This window comes from Phocoena sinus, chromosome 15, assembly GCF_008692025.1.
Source record: "Phocoena sinus isolate mPhoSin1 chromosome 15, mPhoSin1.pri, whole genome shotgun sequence".
In the NCBI taxonomy this organism is placed as follows: Eukaryota; Metazoa; Chordata; class Mammalia; order Artiodactyla; family Phocoenidae; genus Phocoena; species Phocoena sinus.
The window spans coordinates 68,979,046-69,001,415 of NC_045777.1; the positions used below are offsets into that span (position 1 = coordinate 68,979,046).

Here is a 22,370-nt window from a genome sequence, read left to right on the forward strand (position 1 = left end):
TCACCTAAGTTTACCTCCACCCCACCTCCTGTCTTCTCAGGAACAACGAGGTCACAGAATTTTAGGATGTTAGAGCTGGAAACTCTATGGCAGTAGTAAAAAGCAGTTGCTACGAGTTTGGATTCTGAGAAAGATCCAAGTTTAAATCTCAGAACATTGGCTTTTTTGCTGTATAAGTTTGAAGAAGTTATTTAACTTCTCTCAGCCTCAGTTTCCTTAAAAGGGGAAACCTGCCTCAGAATGTTTGTGAGGATAAGTGTTTGTAAAGCATTAGCACAATGCCTCATACCTAGTAAGTGGACAGTGTGATAGCTCTTATATTTATTATTGTCTAATCAAAAATTTTTTTTCCCCGGCACTGTGTGGCACGCAAGATCTTGGTTCAAACCCGTGCTCCCTGCAGTGGAGTGTTAACCACTGGACTGCCAGGGAAGTCCCTCTAATCAAAGGTTTTGAAATGTGCAGGTATCAGAATCATGGCAAGGGAGCGGAGCTCTGGCAAGAAGATTCTAAACGGACTTTGCACGCATGTATTTTCTCAATCAACTATCTTCATATAAGGATCTTTGGGCCTCTTGAGGGGAAAATGTTGGGAAGCACTCATGCTGTCCAATCCCAAAACCCAGAGAGGCGAGCTAAATAATTTGACTATAATCACACAGTGATCTAGTGGCAGAGCTCAATTAGAATCCAGGATCTTGGACACACTCTCTAGGGTATTTTTCTACTGCAGCAGGCATGTGCTGCTTTATACCCTTGGAGCACAAGTACTGATTCATTTCCTTTTGTGAGAATCGGCTTGAGTCCTCATATTCTGTGTTGTTGAGAAGCCTAGTATTATGTTCTCGCATCTTCCCTCACCAGACTGTCCAAGAACTCTGAGAGTTCAAGCAATCCAAAGGGGAAGTATGCCAATCTTCTACCTTCATGTCCTAACTTTTAATTTTATTTTTTAAAAATTTAATTATTTATTTGGCTGTGCCAGGTCTTACTTGCAGCATGGGGATCTAGTTCCCTGACCAGGGATCGAACCCAGGCCCCCTGCACTGGGAGCATGGAATCTTAACCACTGGACCACTAGGGAAATCGCTTTATTTTACTTTTAATATTAAAAAAATTTTTATTGAAGTATAGTTGATTTACAATGCTGTGTTAGTTTCAGGTGTACAGCAAAGTGATTCAGTTTTATATATATATACTTTTTCAGATTCTTTTCCATTTTAGGTTATTATTTTTGCTGTGTTGGGTCTTTGTTTCTGTGCGAGGGCTTTCTCTAGTTGTGGCAAGCGGGGGCCGCTCTTCATCATGGTGCGCGGGCCTCTCACTATCGCGGCCTCTCTTGTGGAGCACAGGCTCCAGACACGCAGGCTCAGTAGTTGTGGCTCACGGGCCTAGTTGCTCCGCGGCATGTGGGATCTTCCCAGACCAGGGCTCAAACCCGTGTCCCCTGCATTGGCAGGCAGATTTTCAACCACTACACCACCAGGGAAGCCCCATTTTAGGTTATTAAAAGATTGAATACAGTTCTCTGAGCTATACAGTAGGTCCTTGTTGTTTATCTGTTTTATCTATAATAGTGTATATCTGTTAATCCTAATTTATCCTTCCCCACACCCTTTCCCCTTTGGTAACCATAAATTTGTTTTCTGTGTCTGTGAGTCTATTTCTTGTTTTGTAAATAAGTTCATTTGTATCATTTTTTAAGATTCCACATATAAGTGATATATTTGTCTTTGTCTAACTTACTTCACTCAGTATGATAATCTCTAGGTCCATCCATGTGCTGCAAACGGCATTATTTTATTCATTTTTATGGCTAATATTCCATTGTATATTATACCACATCTCCCTTATCCATTCATCTGCCCATGGTCTTCCTGCTCTAACTTTTTACTTCGTGCCCGCTGCAGCTGCCATTTTATAGCTGAGTCGGTCACACTTGTCTCGGCCAGGGTGGTTTCTAGAAAGAGGGGTTGTTTACTGACAATTCCACCACTTCCACACCAAGCACACCTGTGTGCTCCACCGGCTCCATGCTCATGTATCCAAGCAACTCTTAAGGCCGGGCCTTTCGGGTCTTGCCCCCATCCCCTCTATCCCCACACTGCCATTTTCCTCCAGAGTCCTACCACCTCAAAGTGGGTTCAGGCATTCGCCTCTCTTGGGACCCAAAACCATTGCTTCCCTTCTGAGTCCCTGGACCCACCATGGTGTTTGGAGGTTGTGACTAGCTTTGTTCCTTTTGGTGTTTGAAACACAAAGCATTCATTCTCCTCCCTTAAAATCTAATTGCCTTAACTGGCTTATAGGAATTGAAAATTTGTAGCCTTAGAGATTTTTTTCCCCTTAGAGATTTAAAGTCTCTCATCTAACTCCCACACGTGGGTCAGTTCACAGACTTAAATCTCTATAAAGGAATGGAAGATCAGGTAATCCTGTGGAACAATTATGATGTAACAACGCACATGAATATTGAGCCATTGTTTTCTTTTTAATATTTATTTAGTTTTTGGCTGCATTCAGTCTTAGTTGTGGCACACAAGATCTTTCATTGCAGTGCGCGGGCTTCTCTCTAGTTGTGGCACGTGGGCTCAGTAGCCCTGTGGCATGTGGGATCTTGGTTCTCTGACTTGGGATCAAACCGGCATCCCCTGCATTGCAAGACAGATTCTTAACCACTGGACCATCAGGGAAGTCCCTATTCTGAGCCTTTGTCTCTGTTTCCTCTAAAAATGTTGCGGCCATTTACTCAAGGAAAATATAGAAGATGTAGAGGGACTCGCAGATACTGACCCTGAGCAGTTATAATTCTTGAGAACCTTGGGTGCTATTGCAGTTGGCTGCTTATAAAGTCCAGGTGAGAGATACACTTTGTCTGGAATCTACCTCATGTCTAGGTGAACTGGCTCTAAATCCATCCTATGATTCTTCTTACAGTTTCTAAGAGTATAGTTGGAAATACATCCTCGGCAAGTGACAAAATCTCTACACTGACTCTATGACCCATGGAGTTGGAGTTGTTATGGGAAGAAGGGCTAAGTGGAAGCCACTGGGACTCTTTAAATCAAATAGTAAACCAAAGGCACCACCGTATCTGGGGAAATCATGTCAAGACTTGTTCCAGCAGCAGAGGCTGTGGTTGAGTGCCCCTCCAAGAACACACACAGTGTGTGCCTCCAAGACTAACTCCACTCTAGAATTAGAGCCAAACATTTTCTGGGACAATGGCAGTGACAACTATCAGAGGACTGCAGCACAGGAATAGGTGTGGACTCCCAAGAGATCCCTGCTAGCTGCGGGGAGAACAGTGGGCTGGAAAGAAACTGAAATTCTCTTGAGCTACGAGGATCAGCTTTTATTATCCCTTGGATAAGTTCCCTTTTTCCTTGATAGAAGACAGCCTTCAAATTATGGCAAAAGCCAACGGGAGTCATTTATTTTAGACATTTATTTCACATACAAGTTTTCAAGAAGACATCTAAGTGAACATTAATACAAAACAATGAGTAGACATACATTTATACTTGGAATGCATTCAGAGGTAGAGGCTCATCACTACACAAGTCACTCAGACACGCCTTGCATTTGGGGCTTCCCCAGCTCCCTCAGAGTTGAATCGTGTCTGTCACTGGGCACCAGAGCTCCCAAAATAGGCTTTCTCCACTGCAGCTACCTGCCACTGCCTGTCGAGGTGACTCAGGGGCTGCCTGCGGTTGAACATGAATGATTTGTCCTTTCTCCTCACTGAGCAAGCTATGGGGTGGATTCAGTGCGGCCCGAAATGCTGCCTGTGGTGGCGAGCCAGGGCAGTGGCCTGGTCTTATAATCTTTTCCTCTCTACATGATGCCCCATGGCCTCACAAAACATCAGAGCCAGAGCGGTCTTGGCAATCATGCTCAACTTCTCTTCAGATAAGGATATCAGGCCCAGAGAGAGGCTGATTTGTCCAGCAACACTCAGAAAGTGGTAGCGACAAGAATGAAACTTGTCTTTTGGCTTCTGGTCTAACGCTCATTCTACATGCAGGCTGCCCCGAACTGTTTAAGCATATTGTGAAGTTTTCCTCTTTAAAAACACTAAGGTTTCCTTCCAGATGAATAAAGTAGGTTGTACGTGTATAATAAAAATGCCAGTAAGAATCACGGCATTTGTGGAAGTAACAAAATAAGCCTACGCAGGGATACAACCAGGTTCCAAAGTGCCTCGGGTAAGAGGTAAGAGAATAAAATGACTACTTGTTTGCACCACTTTAAAAAAATAGGATTTGGGGTAATTTTTAAAGAAAAAATACAGTATTAGATAAATATAGATTTAAGTAGTTGGTTGAGGTGAGTTGTAAGCTCTGTTTTTGTAAGTTTCTTTGTTCCAGCAGCCAGAAGAAAGAAAAACAGTAAGTTGTAAAAAAAAAAAAAAATCAGTGTTTGTAAGGTAAAAATTTTTTTTTTTTGCTTTAGAATCAGAGCTTTCTCTGGTACTGAGACCTAGGAAGAAACCTTCTCCTACGGGTCTTCATAAAGGCAATTTATGTGAAATGAGACACAGTAATCAGAGTATGACTGTTCATTTTGACTTTCATGCTCCACCTTAAAAAGGATAAAATACAAACTGCCTTGGTCTAAGATGGTGGGTAGGACTTCCTATTTCTTCAGAAGCAAAGTCCAGTAAGTTAATTTAATACAAGTTCAAATAGTCCACTTACAACTGGGAAAAGGTAAGGGAACCCAAGTTTCACCTTAGCTTGATCCCAGACATATGACAGACAGAATCAGTTTATTCCACTGGAGAAGGAGTGGTTCTTGAGCCTTTCCTACCACTGGGGAAATTGAAGCGACAGAGGTAGAGAATATGATTTTAGGCAATTAAAAAAACTCTTTTTGCAAGTGAAGGTGATTTTTTCATTAATAAGCTAATTATGTTCCGTAATTGACATGAACATAATTGACATAACGTTTTGCTGCGATACTTCTTCCATCATATTGCAAGTTCCTTGAGCACAGACACCATGCCTTTTTTCATTTTCATATCCCTCACTGTGCCTAGAACACAGCCTTACACATAACAGTGCTTAATAAATATTTATGAGTAAATCATCTACTTTCCTGAATCATGCTTCGATATAATGATCAATCCTGCGTACCTATTACTAAGTGGTGATTTCTATTAATGTGCGTCATCTTTAGAGTTAGAATTCCAGAACATCGACACAATACAAGCACACGCCCACTGGCACCACACACACCTCACTGTGCTAGGCACACTACCAACATGAAACTGCACTTACCATTAGAAGTCTATAATTCAGACAACACAGAGGAAATCAACCTACTGAGACGTGAACAACCCTAACGTTCCTAACAAATGTACGAAACACTTTATCAATGTTTACCTGAGTCACCTGCCTTCCAACAGGCCACACCCGATTCTGGCACCGTAAGTTGGATTTCCTTCTACACTGCCTACCCTCCTTGGTACTTTGTTGAACAAGTTTCAAAAGATTCAAACATACTCAGATGTCTTCAAATAAGAGAGCATCTGACAAAGGAAAGGAGAGAGAAGATCAAAAAAATGATCTACAGCCCTGACTCTGGTTATCTTTCCACTAAACTTATGACTTCTCCCTCCCCAAAGCCAAGCCCCCCGAGGTTACCTTCATCTTAAGGGTATAAATGCCACTGGCCTCTTCCTGGAGTTCAACAGCTTTGGATGACCAAATCCCTGGTTTGCAACGTCCATAAGTGAACTGTCTCCCCATCTGAACCCTTCCTTCAGTATTTATCGGGCCAGTGCTGGGGGTTGTCAAAGACATCTTTCAGACCAACTGGTAAATGTGGAAAACGAAAAGTGTTCTGGCCTGGAAGTTTCAGTAAATATTTCCACCTTCACTCATTGAGGTATAGAGCTGTATAAATTACTCAGGGTTCTACAGAGAGGTTTATGACCACATGAACAGGGACTAGAAGCCTCAGAGAAGAGAACGGTAAACTTAACAAGCAGCTCTGGAGTGCTGGTCTGGACCAAGGTGGCTATCTGATCTAAAGCAGGTCTAAGGAGTCCAACTGATCTTATAAATATTGAATGTTTCAGGTCTCTACCTCACTTCCTTCCCTATCTCAGAGTTTTAGAAAACGATCTAAAATTATACAATATTATACTGAAGTGTGGGGTTGGGAGGCATAAAATATGCCAACGTTATCAGTCATATTCTAGGTAAAAACCAGAGAAGTCACACATTCAGAACTAGAATGTGTCTGAAATTCTACTTTAATGAGACACACCATGAGCACGCATGCTATGCAGTCTGAGGAGGGCATGGTAGTGCAGAAGAGTCAGACAAGGGCACCCAGAACAATTAAGAGGTAAGCGTGGGACTCCGGAGAAACAGTAACAGGAACTGGATTACTTATAGGCTGGAGAAACAGCAGCCGAGAGGCTCTCAGTCTTCAGGTACAGAAACGGTTAGTCTACAAAGGACGATGGGTGATCAGTTGCTTCTCATCTCTATGGAGGGCAAGGCATTATTTCAGTGACAATACAGGGAATCTACCATAGCTATTTAGATCAACTTCTTGACACAAAAAAGGTACACTGCAACAGACTTCTGATGGAAACTATAAAATCTTCAATCTCCTTTTGTGAATATCTTCAAAACCAAGATGGATCTGACGTGGTCCTCATCAGGCTCCTGAAAGTTCTACCCGAACAGGAAACTCTGTGATCAAGTTGCATCCGGGATCGCATGTGGTAGAGAATGAAAAGAACTTTGAGCATTTTTTATCTCCTTGATAACAACTCTCCCATACACTGAAGGATCTTGGATGTTGCTGGGTTTAGCGATCCCATGGCAGTGGCCTCGACGTACTGAAGCGAATTCCATTCTGCACTCAGACACTGTATCTTCTTCATTTTATTAAAGGAAAAGTTGAGACACATAGAAGGAGAGGAACAGACATCAAGTTAGAGGCAGAGGTGAGGACAGGATCCAAGTCTTTATTTATATTCTCAACCTTATCTTGGGAATTACACTTTATAGCTAAGAAAAGATTGCTTCCAAGAGTGAGACTAGGGTAAAATGGCTAAGGGGACATTTAGGAAGAGAAGAGATCCTCATCAAACAGTTTGCCTGAATTCATCAGTCTTTCCCTTGTGTGGGTTCTCTGGGGCATAGGGCGCTGGAGGGTATGGCAGAAGCTTTTCTCTCACATGAACCTCCCGATGTTTAGTGAGAACAGAACTCTTACTGAAACGTTTGCCACACTGCACGCACCCGTAGGGCTTCTCTCCAGTGTGTACTCGCCGATGTTCTCGAAATCTCGTACAGTTATTGAAACTCTTCTCACAATCCACACATTTGTAGGGATTCTCACCAGTGTGGACTCTCCTGTGGGCACTGAAATGAGAACTGTTGGTAAAGCTTTTCCCACACTCTCCACACTGGTAGGGCTTCTCTCCAGTGTGGGTTCTCTGATGTATTATGAGACTCGAGCTCTGACTGAAGCATTTTCCACACTCTCCACATCTGTAGGGCTTCTCTCCTGTGTGGATTCTCTGGTGGGCACCGAAGTTTGAGGAGTCGTTAAAGCTTTTCCCGCAGTCAAGACATTTAAAAGGTTTTTCTCCTGTGTGGATTCTTTGGTGTCTAATTAGACTCCTGCTTCTACCAAAGCACTTCCCACAGACACTACACTTATAAGGATTTTCCTTCTGGTGGGTCATCCGGCACATGAGGCGAGCACTCCTTCCAAAGCTTTCTCCGTATTTGAGAAGTCGGTAGGGCCTTTTCCCCATGAAAGGCCTCTGATGCACGACAGCTTTCCCTAAATCTCTAGGCTGAGACATCAGTTTTCCCTGTCTGACTCCTTGAAGGTTGCCCCATTGTCTTCCTGAGATGCATTCCCTTTTACAATATTTACCTGGGTCAGCATTCTGAGAAACAACCCTTTTAGACTTTTCTATTAGTGCCCTATGCTGCTCCACGTCCTTATATATTACCTGTGTTGCATCCTCCTTGATACTACTTCCAATTTCAAAATCTGAAAAAAAAGACAATAAACATTTCAGACCAGTCATGTATCAACATAAACAACATGGCCTACAGGCCTTGTCTGTTAGGATCCCTGTGTGCTTCACTGGCCTCAGGCGTGGAGAATCTTTCTGATTCACTGGGCCTTATTTTCTTTCAGTTCCACGAATAGCCAATAATACCCAGCACAAAGCAGGCCTCTGGAAATGTTTTCAGAATTTAATTATAATCCAAGCCATTATCCCCAATCTGTATCCTGATTAACGTGGGAGCAACTTAGTTTATCTCCCTGAAATTCCACTACAATTCATCCTGCTTTCAAAATTTCTCATCTATAATGAAAGTACACTACACTTCATTAGTGTTTAGATTCTAATGATCAAGTCCAAATTCCTCAATGGACTTCTAAGCTCATCAACCTCTAGTCAAACTCTATCCAAGAGTATTTCTTCCTTCTCAAATGTTGCTGTCACTTTGTTTTTCTGGCAGTCTCACACACAGACCACACTAACTCAAATCTTAATTCTCACTGCTCGACAACCAGAATTATCTTCTCTTCACTCTTTCATCTGCATCCCACAGTACATCTCGGATCCAGCTTTGCCGAGGAGTCTTCTGAACAGAGAGCATGATGTGGTGAAGACACAGGCTTTGGAATCAGACAGCTCTGGTTATGATTCCACCCTGGCCACTTATTAACTGGGTGGCTTTTGTATTAACTTTTTATTATGGAAAATTTAAACAGAAAAGTAGAGAACAGTACATAAACTGAACTTCTATGAACCACTTACCCAATGATATACTCCTGGCCAATCTTGTTTCATCTCTATTCCCACACATTCTCTGCTCCCTCTACCTGGATTATTTTGAAGTAAATTCAGACATCGTATTATTTGATCCATAAATAGTTCACAAACTGTGTAACTTAGGCCCAATCCAGGTTTGCTTGATTCTCAAACCCTTCTTATGCATTTTGCTGTACTGTCTTTTTTCTACTTGCTAATTTCAACGTTACTTTCCTTCCACATATTGAGCTGAAACTGCCAACATCCCTCAGTCCTAAGTGGGGTGGCTGTGTCCTGGGCTGGAAGAGGAGGGCAGCCATCAATGAATCCACTGACTTAGGTCAAAAGCCCTAACAATGTCATCTTCTGAAGTACTCTGATTGGGTCCAACATTGTTCTGGGATTTGGAGGAAGTTATAGCCTAGTAGTTGCCTCAGACAGAGCCTGATCATTTGATGACAGATCTGGAGCTCACCTTAAAAAACAAGATTCACAAGAGAAGGACTTTGTTTCCAAAGTTATCAACTTTAACAGTTCCAGTTACAGAGTTAATAATTTCAGCTTTCATTCCCATACAAAAACAAATTCCTGTATAAATACTACCAGAGAGCATATGTGTGAACTTCCTTTTCTAATGTTTGTTTTGAATAAAAGCATAGAGTACAGGAAGGAAAATAATAACAGGTAAGGTTAGAAAGACAAACTCAGATTAAGGATGGTTGTGGAATCTTAATACAAGTCTAATGGAGAAAACTGGTTTGGAGACTTTTACAATAGTTTAGGCAAGAGACAGAGAAACGCTAAACTAGGGTAATGGTTATGGTAACTAAAGAGGGGGGCAGATGGGAGTTCTACAACAGCTGAAAAAACATATCATCTGCCTGGATGTAAACAATGAGAGAGAAGGCATCAAAAGAATCTCTATCTTTTAAGTCTGGATGACCTGTGGGAGGACACAGGGAAGAGCCATAGTGTGGGAAGGAAGATGCTGATTTTAATTTTGAAATTTTTAAGCCTGGACTGCTGGTGAGACGCCTGTGAGGGCATCCGGCGGTCAGCGGGAAACCCGCAGGTGGAGCTCAGTACCAGAATAAAGTCTTTTTCTCTCTGCCTATCCTTTTTCTCATGCACATCACACATAACTGAGACATTTCTATTTTGAGCTTACTGACACACCTCTTTGATCTGAGTTTTTCTCACGTTTAATTCCAAATTCTTCTTCCCCACAATATTTCTAGGAGATATTAAACATTATCTGCCCCATACACACCAAAACCGAGGCTGAGGTCCCAAAAACCAAATCACGAGAATCCAAGTTCCTCCCTTGAAGAGAAGCACCATAAGAACAGGGACTCTGTTTTATTCATCGATACCTCCCCCCTTTCCTCAAATGGCACAGGACACACGAATATCTGCTTAATGAATAGACCTTCATGAGCGATGTGCCAGCTCTTCTGATCTGTCAGTAAATCCCACTTCCTCCTTCTTTAGACCACAGCCCCTCATGATCCTTACCACTCGGGCTTTGCAGTAAACCTGGAGGTCCCTGGAATTCTGGCTCTGGCACAATTTCCTCCTCACTCAGTTTCTCACTGCTGGAATCTTCAACTATTGCCTCCTGTGAGTCCTCCTCAGGTTCCCAGCCCGTAGGTTCCTGGGGTTCAATCTCAATGTCCTCTCTTTCTTGAACTGAGGGTGACGGGGCTTCTTCTGGGGTGCTAGTGGGAGGGGCAGATGCCCGAGAGTTAATCAGGGCATCCATCTCCTTGTAGAATGCACAGGACTCTAGCACGTGACCATTTTTCACTTTGCGGTAACTCTTCTGAAGGCTTTTGAACTTGGTCCGGCACTGTTCCGGTGTCCGGAGGAAGCCACACTCTTGCAGCTGTTCAGCCACGGCCCCGTACAACTTGCTCTTCCGATGACAGGCTTGCAGTGCTTCATAAAACCGAGTCTCACGGAGGATGTCAAGGAAAGTCTTGGTTTCCTCGTAGCCCCAGTGCACACCTGCCATTCAAGGATAAAGTTCAAAGATACAAGGTGTCTGAAGCCTCTATACATTACAAAATATAAGAAGTACAAGAAAACAAATTCCATTCCCTGGAACTATTATATGCCTGGGAATAAGCTTTGCAAGAAATGAGAAGGTCTATATAAAATAACTATAACATTATATTGAAAGACATAAAAGAACTAGAAAGAATGGAGAGACACTATGTTTCTGGATAGGAAGATTCAAGTTGTACAGATATCAATTGTCAAGTGAATCTATAAAGTCAAAATCCCAATATGATTTTAAAATTAAAATTGATGAACTGATCTCAAAGTTTACTTGGTAGAATAAAAATGCAGCCCCCCAAATCTGTCATTGCTATGGTTCTTAAGGATTTAGCTGTCTGTCTTTTAAAAATTGTTAGGAATAATGGGCTAGGACACCCAGCAGGAACTTTTCCCCCAAATTTCCTATCATTTCTTTAGCCCGTCTTCTTTGAACAGCAGAACTATGTCCAGAGTAGTTTTTGATGTTACTGAGTCCTCTACTTTGAGAGATGAAACCATCTGTAAGACAGGCAGATGTCCTGCTTTTATAGCAGAATTAAGCTTTTCAGGATATGTATGAAGACAGTTTGCTAAACATACTTTTTGGGTGTTTTATAATCTAGTAGGAAAGTCTTTTCTGGCCTCCGTCTTACTGGGTGGTCTCTTTCAGTCATATCATTGGATTCCATGTTTGAAACCACCTACCCTCATGTCTGTGGATTTCCAGAATGATGAATACCTGTATAATGCATTTTCCCATCTTTTTCCTGAGATCTGTTTGTTTTGAATAGGTACAGTCATGAGTACAGTCTCAGATCTCCCGGCCTGGTTTATTTTTCCATTCTACCTAAGAAATTATCATCTTTTCATAAAGTGGAGTACAGAAACATTACTAATAACTGTGACACCAGGCAGTGTTTTACTGCATTTTAGCATCTGCAGAATGCCTTCATCTACATTATCTCATTTAACACTAACAACTACCCTCATACTCTTAGCTATATTTTAGACAGAAAACTGAAGCTCAAAGTAGTTATATGATATGTCAGCTGTCACATAGCTACTAACTGGTGGTTTAGTTCTGCATGTCCCAGGCCCCAAATTTCAACACCATCTTTCTTTTGCATAGTATCTTTTTTTTATCCTTTTAATTTCAATATCTCTGAATATTGTTTAAGATGTATCTCTTGTGGTTCTGGGTTTTTGAGCATAAGCCACCCATTCTCCTTGCTTTGGCCCTGCAATAAGCCTTTCTCTGCTCCAAAAAAAAAAAAAAAAAAAAGATGTATCTCTTGTAAGCAATATAGTTTTAAAATATATATCTGATAATCTTAGACTTTTAAATTTGTAATTAATGATATATTTGGATTTACATCTATCATCTTACTGATTTTTTTCCATTTAATGCATCTACTTTGTGATTCTTCTTTTCCTTTCTTGTCTTCTCTTTGAATTTCTTTATTTTTTTAATTCTTTTTTTTGTTGTTGTTGTTAGTTACATATTCCTTTATGGACTATCCTTGATAGTATAATAATGTATCCTTGACTGTTACAATCTAATACAATCGACTGCGTTGTAACAATTCTCAGATAATGTTAGATCCTTAGGACCCTGGACTCCATTTGTCTTCCTTCCACAGACCCCAAATACTCAAAACGCATGCTGTGCTCTAACCCAAAAAAGAACCCTTCATGGCTGTTACTCAGACTGCACTGGGGGTAACAAAACACCTGGGAGTACTTTCAGTTACATGGCCAATTACAGTGATGAGTGGCAAGGTGTGTGTGACAGAATTCCCTGGGTTTGGTCACTTCTGGTCTGCTCCTTTTTCCACAAGACCACATTATCCATTTTCAAACCAGAAAAAAAAAAAGCACCACTCTTACCACTCAGGTTTTGAAATAAGACAGGAGCACCACGAAGCTCAGACTTCTGGATAAACTCAACACCCATTCCATCACCATCAGATTCTTCTGCGGCTTCTTCCTCCTCCACCAGATTGGTCTGTTCTTTAGCATTGATACCAATTCTCTTTAGTCTGGGGAGAGACAGAATCTCCTTTGGCTTATCCGTGGATGAAGTATGAGCTGCAGGGTTCAACAGAACATCCATGTCCTCAAAGAAGGCACAGGGTTCTAGCACATGGCCATTTCTCACTTTTCGATAACTCTTCTGCAGACTTTTGAACTTGGTCCGACACTGCTCTGGCGTTCGGAGGAAGCCACATTCTCGCAACCATTCAGCTACAGCACCATATACTTGGCTGTTTCGGGGACAGGCCTGAAGTGTTTCATAAAAGCGAGACTCTTTGAGAATTGTAAGAAAAGTCTTAGTTTCCTCGTAACTCCAATGCACACCTGCTATTTTTTCATCTTCCAAACCCCACTGCTGCTGCTCTCTCCGTGTTTTCCCTGCATTCCTTGCAGGGGTCTGAATAGCATGAACAGATTTTTCCTTGATATAGTTGCTTTGTAGGACATTCCTCTTATTGGGGGATTGTCGACCTATTGTCCATGGCTCCTTTCTTTGCTCCAACTGTGCCATCTTGTTAGCTGTAGACACTGTGTTTCCTAGAGTAAGAGAAACATATTTCATGCTAGAGAGATCATCACTGCATGCCCCAATCTCCTGCTGTAGTACGCTCTCCTGGAACACTTGTTCACACCTATCCTCTAAAGGTCTTGTTCGGTTCCTTCTCTAAAGTCTTCCTCAATCACGATTATGCACACTAGTTTCTTACACGAGTTATTTGGCACAATCATCTACTAACTTAAGACTACCGTTTCACTTCTCATATATGTACCACTTCCTTCCCCAGCTAGTTCTTAAAGGAAAACTTTTAAGGGTAAGAAACACGTATTACATTACCTTCAATTCCCTCTCAGTATCTAACATTGTGTTAGGTTCAGAGCGTGCTCCTATGAACCAGTATTCGTTACTTATAAAGTGTGCTTACACCTGCTCCCCACATCCCCTCACTCCCCCACTCAACACACACATACACTAGGGCTATGGGAGATGAGAAGTCAAGAACTTTTGGAGACATTCTGGTGAAGTTAATGGGAAAGAGACGTAAGAATAGGAAAGTAACTTAATTTTTTACTTTACAATATGGTGGAGATCAACATGTCTTAAATTGGAATCCGAGCTCCACCACTTACTTTACTTTCTGACCAGGGAAGTTTCTTAATCTCTCTGAGCCTCAGTTTCCTAGGAAATAATATAATCTATTCAACAAGGTGCTGGGAATATTAAATAAAGTATCATCTGTAAAGCGTCCAATGCCTAATAAGTATGTAATAACATTTAGTTTCCTTCTATAGAAAACACACATAGGAGTTTCACAGAATTCTCCTAGGGAGGCAGCATCAAATCAAATCCTTGCTGAAAGAACCCTGGGGATGGAGATTTGCTCTTCAGTTTCACATGAGAGAAGTAAGTGTAGGGACAATGAAAGTTCAAACATCTACCAGGACCAGGCAGGCAAAGTGAAGGAGTGAGGTGGCTGGAGTGAGAGCCCTGGCATTTTAGCACGAGCTCCTCCACTCAGCTGTGGTCAATGGCTGCTGTGAGAGAAGATGGGCCCATTGTGCCTGACATTTGATTTTTTTAAGAGATACTGGAAATCCAGATTTATAAACTAATTTTATATTAAAACTCTGTGCAAGGCCCAAATATGTTTGTAGGCTAAACTCATAAGCCTTTAGTTTACAATTTATGATAAAAGACCGAGCCAGGTGTCTGTGGGCCTGGGCCTTTCCATATGTAATTATTATACATGGAGGCACTGGGCTAAATCTGAATGTCCATAGTATGGTCTCTAACCCACTCATGGCAGATTTTACTAAGACCTATAATTCATCATTTTACTAGGTCTGGATGCTGTGTGATCCAAGGCAACACTAGGAAACAGCTATTGTGTAGGCAACTTGCCATGTGGCCATCTTTCACTGGCTCCTGTAACAACACTAACAGCAATGACTACCAAGATAACCACACAGGTCTTTGAAGGATGAATGATCAGTGATGAAGTGCAGAGATCCTAAGTAAAATTAAAATCAAAGGTCCTGGGACTTCCCTGGCAGTTCAGTGGTTAAGACTCTGCATTTCCACTGCAGGGGGAGCAAGTTTGATCCCTGTTCGGGGAACTAAGATCCCACATGCTGTGGGTGTGACCAAAATATAAAAAAAAAATAAAAATAATAAAAATAAAATAAAATCAAGGGTCCTGCTGTTTTGGGAAGAGTGCTTTGTTACTGGTGTGTCATCTTAAGTTGATCATTTTTTTAAACTGCTTTAATTACTTTCTGATTATAAACAATTGTCAGTTTATCTTTATTCATTCAGTTTGACATGGCCTATTTTGTAAACTCTGTACTTCAGGGTCTATATGTATTGTTGTCCAACAGAACTTTCTTTGATGATGATGTTCTATAACTGTGCTGTCCAATACAGCTATTGAATACCTTTTTTTTTTTTTTGCGGTACGTGGGCGTCTCACTGTTGTGACCTCTCCCGTTGCGGAGCACAGGCTCCGGAGGCTCAGCGGCCATGGCTCACGGGCCCAGCCGCTCCGCAGCATGTGGGATCTTCCCGGACTGGGGCATGAACCCGTGTCCCCTGCATTGGCAGGCGGACTCTCAACCATTGCGCCACCAGGGAAGCCCCATGAATACCTTAAATGTAGCTACTGTCACTGAGGAACTGAATTTTAAACTTTATTTAATTTTAATTAATTTTATAAATTTAAATTTAAATAGCCGCGTGTAGCTAGTGGCTACTCTATTAGACAACAAAGGTTTATAGTATCTATAGTGTGTATTGGTGCACGTTTTAGGCCTATAATTTTATTCATAAGTAATCTCTGACTTGTAGCTTACATATGAATGAACCATATTTAGCCCTATTGTTAAAGCAGATGATATAGCTCTTCAAAAGTTTGCTTGTAAAATTACATTTCAGTGGTTATGTGTGCCTGTAAAAATTTGTGCTATTTAAAAAATTCACAACACGCTATCAAGGTTGTATTGAAATTACTTTTTTCCTTCTGTTTATAAGATTTCCATCCACTCAGTGAATATTTGCTGGGTGCCGCCCATATGTCAGGCTCTGTGCACAGTGTTGGGGTTACTATGGGTTAAACAAAAACAAATCCTAAAAAGACCTTATGACTTTATGGAATTTTTAGTCTAGTGGATGTAGGTAAGTTTATATTTCAATAATATGACAATCATATATAAATCTCCCCAATGTTTTAATCACGAAATTATAAGAATGTATAAAAATCTATAATATAAATTGGAAGAAAGGAATGAGTGAGGTATGAGAACATGGTATGCTAGAGGCCAGAAATGACTAGACAACCCATGGAGGTCCTTAAAGTGATAACATTTATAACTATTTTATCATCGGTAGAAGTGAATATATTAGAAATCCCCAAATCTTTTATTTGAAAAGGGATAGAATCCTTACCCAGGGAGACCATGTTCCCAATACTCTCCTTTCTAATATCCCGGTAGAGGTCTCTGTGAGCAGGAATCTGACGCACACTCTTTTTGTAGGAAAAACCTCTTGCCATGTGGACATCTTTCAGTGGTCCCTGTAACACACTAACAGTAATGACTACCAAGATAACCACATGGGTTTTTGAAGGCTGAATGATCATGGATGAAGCACAGAAAGGCCCTAAATAAAAATTAAAATCAAAGAACCAAGTGTATATTATGTGCCAAATGAAGCAGAAGGTAATATAAAGCATCATAAGAGAGATGATCCAGCAAGGAATCCCATTACTCAGATGGCTGGGTGCAGTCTCTTCTGGAAAAGGAGCAAGGGGGAAAATGTCTCTTGGAGGGGGTATAAAAGTTTGAGGAAATCATTGTGACTGAATATCCTAGGAAGTTAGGCTAGAGAGAACAATGACAATTTACCTGGGACCCAACAGGAACTCGTGTGGCTGTTACTTCCTGATCTGTGGTGTTCCATTCAACAGCAGGAGCAGGAACCCAGGGAGAAGGCCGAGCTGTAGGAAGAGAAAGAAACAATTAGTGTTGTTGGCTCTGCCATCTTATTCATGCTGCTTCTCCTTTTATGAAATGTGCATGTATAAAAAAACCGACAAATATAAATTGGTCATTTTCTCAATGAATTCAGAACAATGCCCCAAACCACGGTACCCTAAAGCAGGGCGCACAAACACAAATGCTTTTAGGGAGTAAGCAGGTAAAGGACATCGTGAAAGGGGAGAGGTAGGGACTGTGGGGAACTGGAGAGCACCTGTCCCACTGAAAGGGTACACCCAGTGTTCAGCTCCAGCTTATGCTTCATTGTGAGATTTTTGCCCTGGCACAGAGCTTCTAACTTTTTTTTTTTTAGTTTTATTTATTTTATCTTTGGCTGTGTTGGGTCTTCGTTGCTGTGAGTGGGCTTTCGCCAGGTGCAGCGAGCGGGGGCTACTCTTCTTTGCAGTGCGTGGGCTTCTTCACTGTGGTGGCTTCTCTTGTGGAGCACGGGCTCTAGGCATGCAGACTTCAGTAGTTGTGGTGCGTGGGCTCAGTAGTTGTGGCTCTCGGGCTCTAGAACGCAGACTCAGTGGTTGTGGCGCACGGGCTTAGTTGCTCCGCGGCATGTGGGATCTTCCATGTGCCCTGCATTGGCAGGCAGATTCTTAACCACTGAACCACCAGGGAAGCCCCAGAGCTTCTAACTTTTTCAAGAGAAGCCAGAAAGCGGGACTTTTATGTACAATCTCAAGTCTTAAACCTTGAGAACTAAAAACAAACAAACAAAACCCCCAAACCAAAAACTCCTTGTAGGTGAAACAAAACAATCTGATTTGTCACGTGAGTTACCAGTTCGCTATCTCTAGCACAAATTAATTCCCTGAGTGAATACTGTCCTAAAAAATGTTAGCGTATACAGATACATAGTACTGAACACTACAGGGAAATATACCCCCAGAAAGGTGGAAGGAAGATATATAAGCTTATATAGGATAAGGCAGTCTGTGGTCTAACTTCTCCTCTAGAATTCACTATCTAGGAAAACTTTAAGAATAAATATTACTGTGACCAAGAACTCAAAAGCTTGATCTACCACTTTCTATGGAATCAAACTGAATCACTTCCTTAGAAATACATTATTCCCTTAGGCACACATGGCTGAAATCCTATCTCTTCTTTTAGAAGGAATTCACCTTTCTGAGATATCTATCCCTCAAATTTTCTGTCCTCCTTACCCCCAGTAAGGACCTCAACAGAAAAAACCACCTTACTTTAGGAATTCCTTATCACCTGAGATGGCAAAATCCAGAAACACCATGAATTTATCAGGTAAAGTAACTGACAGCATATAATCCATGTGAACAAGGGAACTTTGATGCTGATGAACAAACAATGAAAAATCCAGAAACCATTAATATTTGCAATGCATTCTATCATAATATGAATTTCAGGAGGGATAAGGAGGTGGGGTCCGAAGTGGTGAATCTTGCCTCTTGATGAGGGGTTCTGTAAGTCAGACAGATTTGAAGTTTAAAAATAATCATGCCATTATGGGAGAATGGAAACTAACATTTACTGAGCACTATTACGCACTGACCCTTTTTACGATGCCTCCTTTAATCTACGCTAACAACCTTAGTATTTTCCTTTTACAGATGACAGAATGGAAAGTTTGAGAAGTTTAGTAACTTGACCAAGACCACACAGATAAAGAATGGCAGAGGTAGGTTTTGAACGCATACTGTCTACCTCTAAAGCGTAATTTCTTAATCTCTATGCATTAATACACAGAGATTAATTAATATTACTTGCCCGAGATAACACAGGGAGGGGGCAGAGAAAGGATATAAACCCATGTCTTTCTAGTGTATGTTCAGTGATCTTTCCACTCTTCTCTTTAAGCCTGACACCATGCTGCAGAGGATGGAGAGATCACTGTGGACTGGGAAGGGCAGGGTCTTCATTTCCTTGTATTTGACTTGATTCATTAACATCTAGGGCAGATATGAACACCAGTTGTCTCTTCTCTATGAAGTCTTATTGTTTATCCCTCTCATAAGCCACTTCCGTGATGCCTTACTGTCAGTCACTTTTTGAAAAAAAAATCTCATTTCCTCTAACAGTTTTTCCAAGTTGCATATAGTCAGCCAAGAACACACACACTTATACATGCAGCAGGACTAAAAACCACAAGCTGATTGCAGGATGGAGATTCTTAAATAACACTATGAGACCTTAAGGCCAGTCTGGGCAATCTATGCTTTCTCAGATTCCATCTTTAAGATCTCTTTTACTTATGTCACACATATTCCCAAGTCTTGAAGCTAATGAAGCCTTTCTCCCCAATATTCAATTTACTTTCAAATATGTATTGAGGGGACGCTACGCTGAACAAGTCACAGTGTTAGGGCTACAAAACAAATCTGCCATGGTCTCTGCACTAGGCATGCTCTGAGTTCTTCTTACCATTCTTGGGTAAGGGCCGAAGCTCCCTCTTTTGGTTCAGCTGCTCCTGGTGTCCTGAGTGGAGGCTTTCAGCTCCCTCCAGAGACATCACTCTGGGTTGGGTCTCCACCTGCTGTGGCTGAAAGTCTGCCACCTTCCATGCTGCTCCAAGTGGGGCTTGCTTCTCTGAGTACACAGGACTGCTAACCTGGGAAATAAAGTCAGTGCCATAGTGGGAAAAGGGAGTTAAAGAGGGCTAGATCAGGGCCAAATTCCCCCAAGAAAGATATCAAAGAAGGATAGAAGATGTGAGAAGGAATGAAAATTTCACTCCATTCCCTATGGGACCTCTGAGGGCATCAGGATAATAGTATTGTCCAGAAGTCTGGGCATAAGGGAATAGGAGAGTGCTCTTTATTAGTATACAGAGGGGCAAAATCTCTTAGGAGTGAAATACAGAGCCTCCCTGTTATCAGACTAGACATTATTTGAGTCCTCATATCTATTAGGTTCACAGAGAAATGAAAGTTCTCAGAACACTAATTAATTCACTAGTGCACTGAAAACTTAGAAAATTAATCTCGACATCTGGTGTCTATTTCTGACCAACACAGCAACTTGCTAATAGTCAGATCTTTACACAAATCCTGTGCAAGGTGAAAGTGCAAATCTTGCAGGATTTCATGAGGTTACTGAAAGGGCTGTTGAAAAACAATTAGAAGAGCATGCAAAGCCACTGACAAATAAGGATCAGCAATTCAAATGGAGAAGAGCGACAAGGATGATGACATTGAGGGCACTTCAGAAGACACGGATTGGAATATTAAAGGATTACAAGAGGCCCTGGGGTAACTGATAAAGTCCTTTCTTTCCTTTTCTTTTTGGGTGGGGGGCAGGGCAAAATAGCCCTCTTGAGGATCAAGCTACAAAAGTAAAATCCTGTGAAGCATAATGTACTGTTCTCTCATATAATTTTTTGGGGAAACATTACGCAAAGATTTAAAACAAATACTTAGATGCATAATGTTTAGTGTCATTTGCAAGATAACAGTTCAACCAAAGCCTTTTTTCTATTTAATATGAAATTCTGATCCCTTTTAAGTAGATTCCCTTTAAAGGTCTTTCATTATTACCATTTATCCTTCCATAATTTGCATTTCCTGCAATGCATCCCTTGCCCATCTTCCTTTCCACCCCCTTCTTGCTAAATACAAACATTTGGAAAACCCTCTCTCACCTGCTGTCTTAGTCTTCCAGTCTCTTTCTCCAAATGTATTACCAGGGCCACCGCCTCCTCTCCACTTTCCGGACACTGCTTCTGTGCCCACGCCTGAATCTTCTCGGGTAAAATGGTGAGAAACTGCTCAATCACCAGCAGCTCCAGGATCTGTTCCTTGGAACGCATTTCTGGCTTCAGCCACCGGCAGCAAAGTTCCCAGAGTTTACTGAAAGCTTCATGGGGTCCGGTCACATCCTCATAACAGAATTGCCTGAAGCACTTGCGAAAAGTCTCGGACTCAGAGCTGTCCGATCCTTCCAGAATGGGCTGCGATGCCCACTCGGGCTCCTTTTCCACCTTCATTATTAGGCATCCCTCAACCTCCAGGGGCGCGTCTATCTGAGGGTCCAGGGATGCAGCCATGCTCTCACCCGGGGGTCAACCTCACGTCTAGCTCAAAGGAGACTCTAAGAAACCAAACCTTCCAGAGCTCCCTGCTAATGGTTTTGGAAGTGTGGGAAGGCAGGGAAGTGAAAACGGCAGTGTCAGCAGGAACAGGGTACCCCAGGCTGATTAATCAAATCTACCCTAGGCCCTTGAAAAGGTGAACATGTACCCTAAGGTCCAAGAACTCAGCCTCTTCTCCCAACAAGATGTGTCCCCGCGTTGTGGTTTTCCAGGGTGCATCTTTTAGTGCAATGTCGGAAAGAGCAACGCTAGAGGACTGGGAGAAAATCAAGGGGACCGCGGACAGGAGAGCGGGGGCGGACAGCCGGGCCGGGAAGGGGTGTGTCAGAAACCCGGGTAAGGGCCCGGGGGAGGGGAGGCCCCCGAGTGGGTGGGGCCGGATGCGTAGGCCCCGCCCGACCCCGGGTTCGAGGCTCGGGGCACGGCAGCGCGCCCAGGCCGCTGCGGGTTGCTGGTGGGGGCCGACGTTATCCGAGGCCAGCGCCCGGCTCTTCTGGGCCAGGGTGGCCCGGGCCGTCCTCAGGAAACCTCCACACGCTGAGGAAAGCCGCGAATAGGTCCTGTCCCTAAGGGGAGAAAAGCGGCGGGGACCAAACAACGATTCGTAGGCTGGCGGCTGCAGTATCCTCCTCGCAGCCTCGTCTGCTCTGTTCCCGGACTGCGCGGGGGGCGCTGGGAGCAGCAGCCACGCATGCGCCACTCGCGCCCGCGCGCCGCGGGGCTCAGCAGAGGCTTCCTCGTCGGCGAGGGGCTGGGGGGAGGGGGCGGCGCGGTGGACTCTCGCGAGAGCGCGCAGCGCACCGACGCGCTGCTGAGACACTTTAATAATGAGAAGGGTTGCGGCGGCTCTTCCCCGGGGCGGACGGACGCATTGCAGGCACTTTGCAAGAGACTGTGGAACAGTGTGAGAAAGGGGAGTGGGCGTTCTCCGTCAGTCGGAGATTCTGGGAGGCGGGGAGAGACTGTGAGGTTGAGGAGCGCTAATGAGGAGGTGGCGCGAAGTCCTTTCTGACGCGGGGTGTGAGAACTCGTTTGCCTGGCGGAGGTTTCTGTCACGCGCTGCGAACGGTCGCGTGCTGGAAGGGCTGCTATAGGCGGCGACCCTCGGCGGGACAGCGGCCCTCGCGGAGGGACACGGTGCCGCCCCCCGCCCTCCTCTGGGGGAGCATATGTGAATGTTCGCATCTGTGAATGTCCCCATCCATGAATGCCCCCGTCCGTTGCCTGCGGAGCAGCGGGGTCTGCTCTTCGCCTCGGGGGCTCTTACTGCCCCGGGCACCGGGGAAGTCGGTGTAGCTAAAACTGTTGGGAGAGGATGTCATCTCTGGCTCAGGGTTCCTCCGACCAGGCCCCAGCTTCCTCCTGGTGGTGGCAGGAGGAGCTGTCCAG

General features: G+C 43.1%; 1 protein-coding gene across 2 annotated transcripts; it reads right to left on the minus strand.

Annotated features, from left to right (window-relative positions):
• Positions 1 to 6,245: 6,245 nt before the first annotated feature.
• On the minus strand, positions 6,246 to 21,696 carry ZKSCAN2 (zinc finger with KRAB and SCAN domains 2). 2 transcript variants are annotated; one of them, XM_032603796.1, is made up of 8 exons: positions 20,532 to 21,580; positions 19,316 to 19,502; positions 16,778 to 16,869; positions 16,320 to 16,446; positions 12,734 to 13,417; positions 10,322 to 10,813; positions 7,991 to 8,031; positions 6,288 to 6,898 (listed from the first exon to the last, which is right to left on the minus strand). In XM_032603796.1, the coding sequence occupies exons 1-8, from the start codon at positions 20,934 to 20,936 to the stop codon at positions 6,773 to 6,775; spliced, it is 2,154 nt and encodes a 717-aa protein (XP_032459687.1). In that variant the 5' UTR covers positions 20,937 to 21,580; the 3' UTR covers positions 6,288 to 6,772. The 2 variants fall into 2 exon arrangements, with proteins under 2 accessions (XP_032459686.1, XP_032459687.1); XM_032603795.1 differs by having other exon boundaries at positions 6,246 to 8,031; positions 20,532 to 21,696.
• Between the last annotated feature and the right edge of the window lie 674 nt (positions 21,697 to 22,370).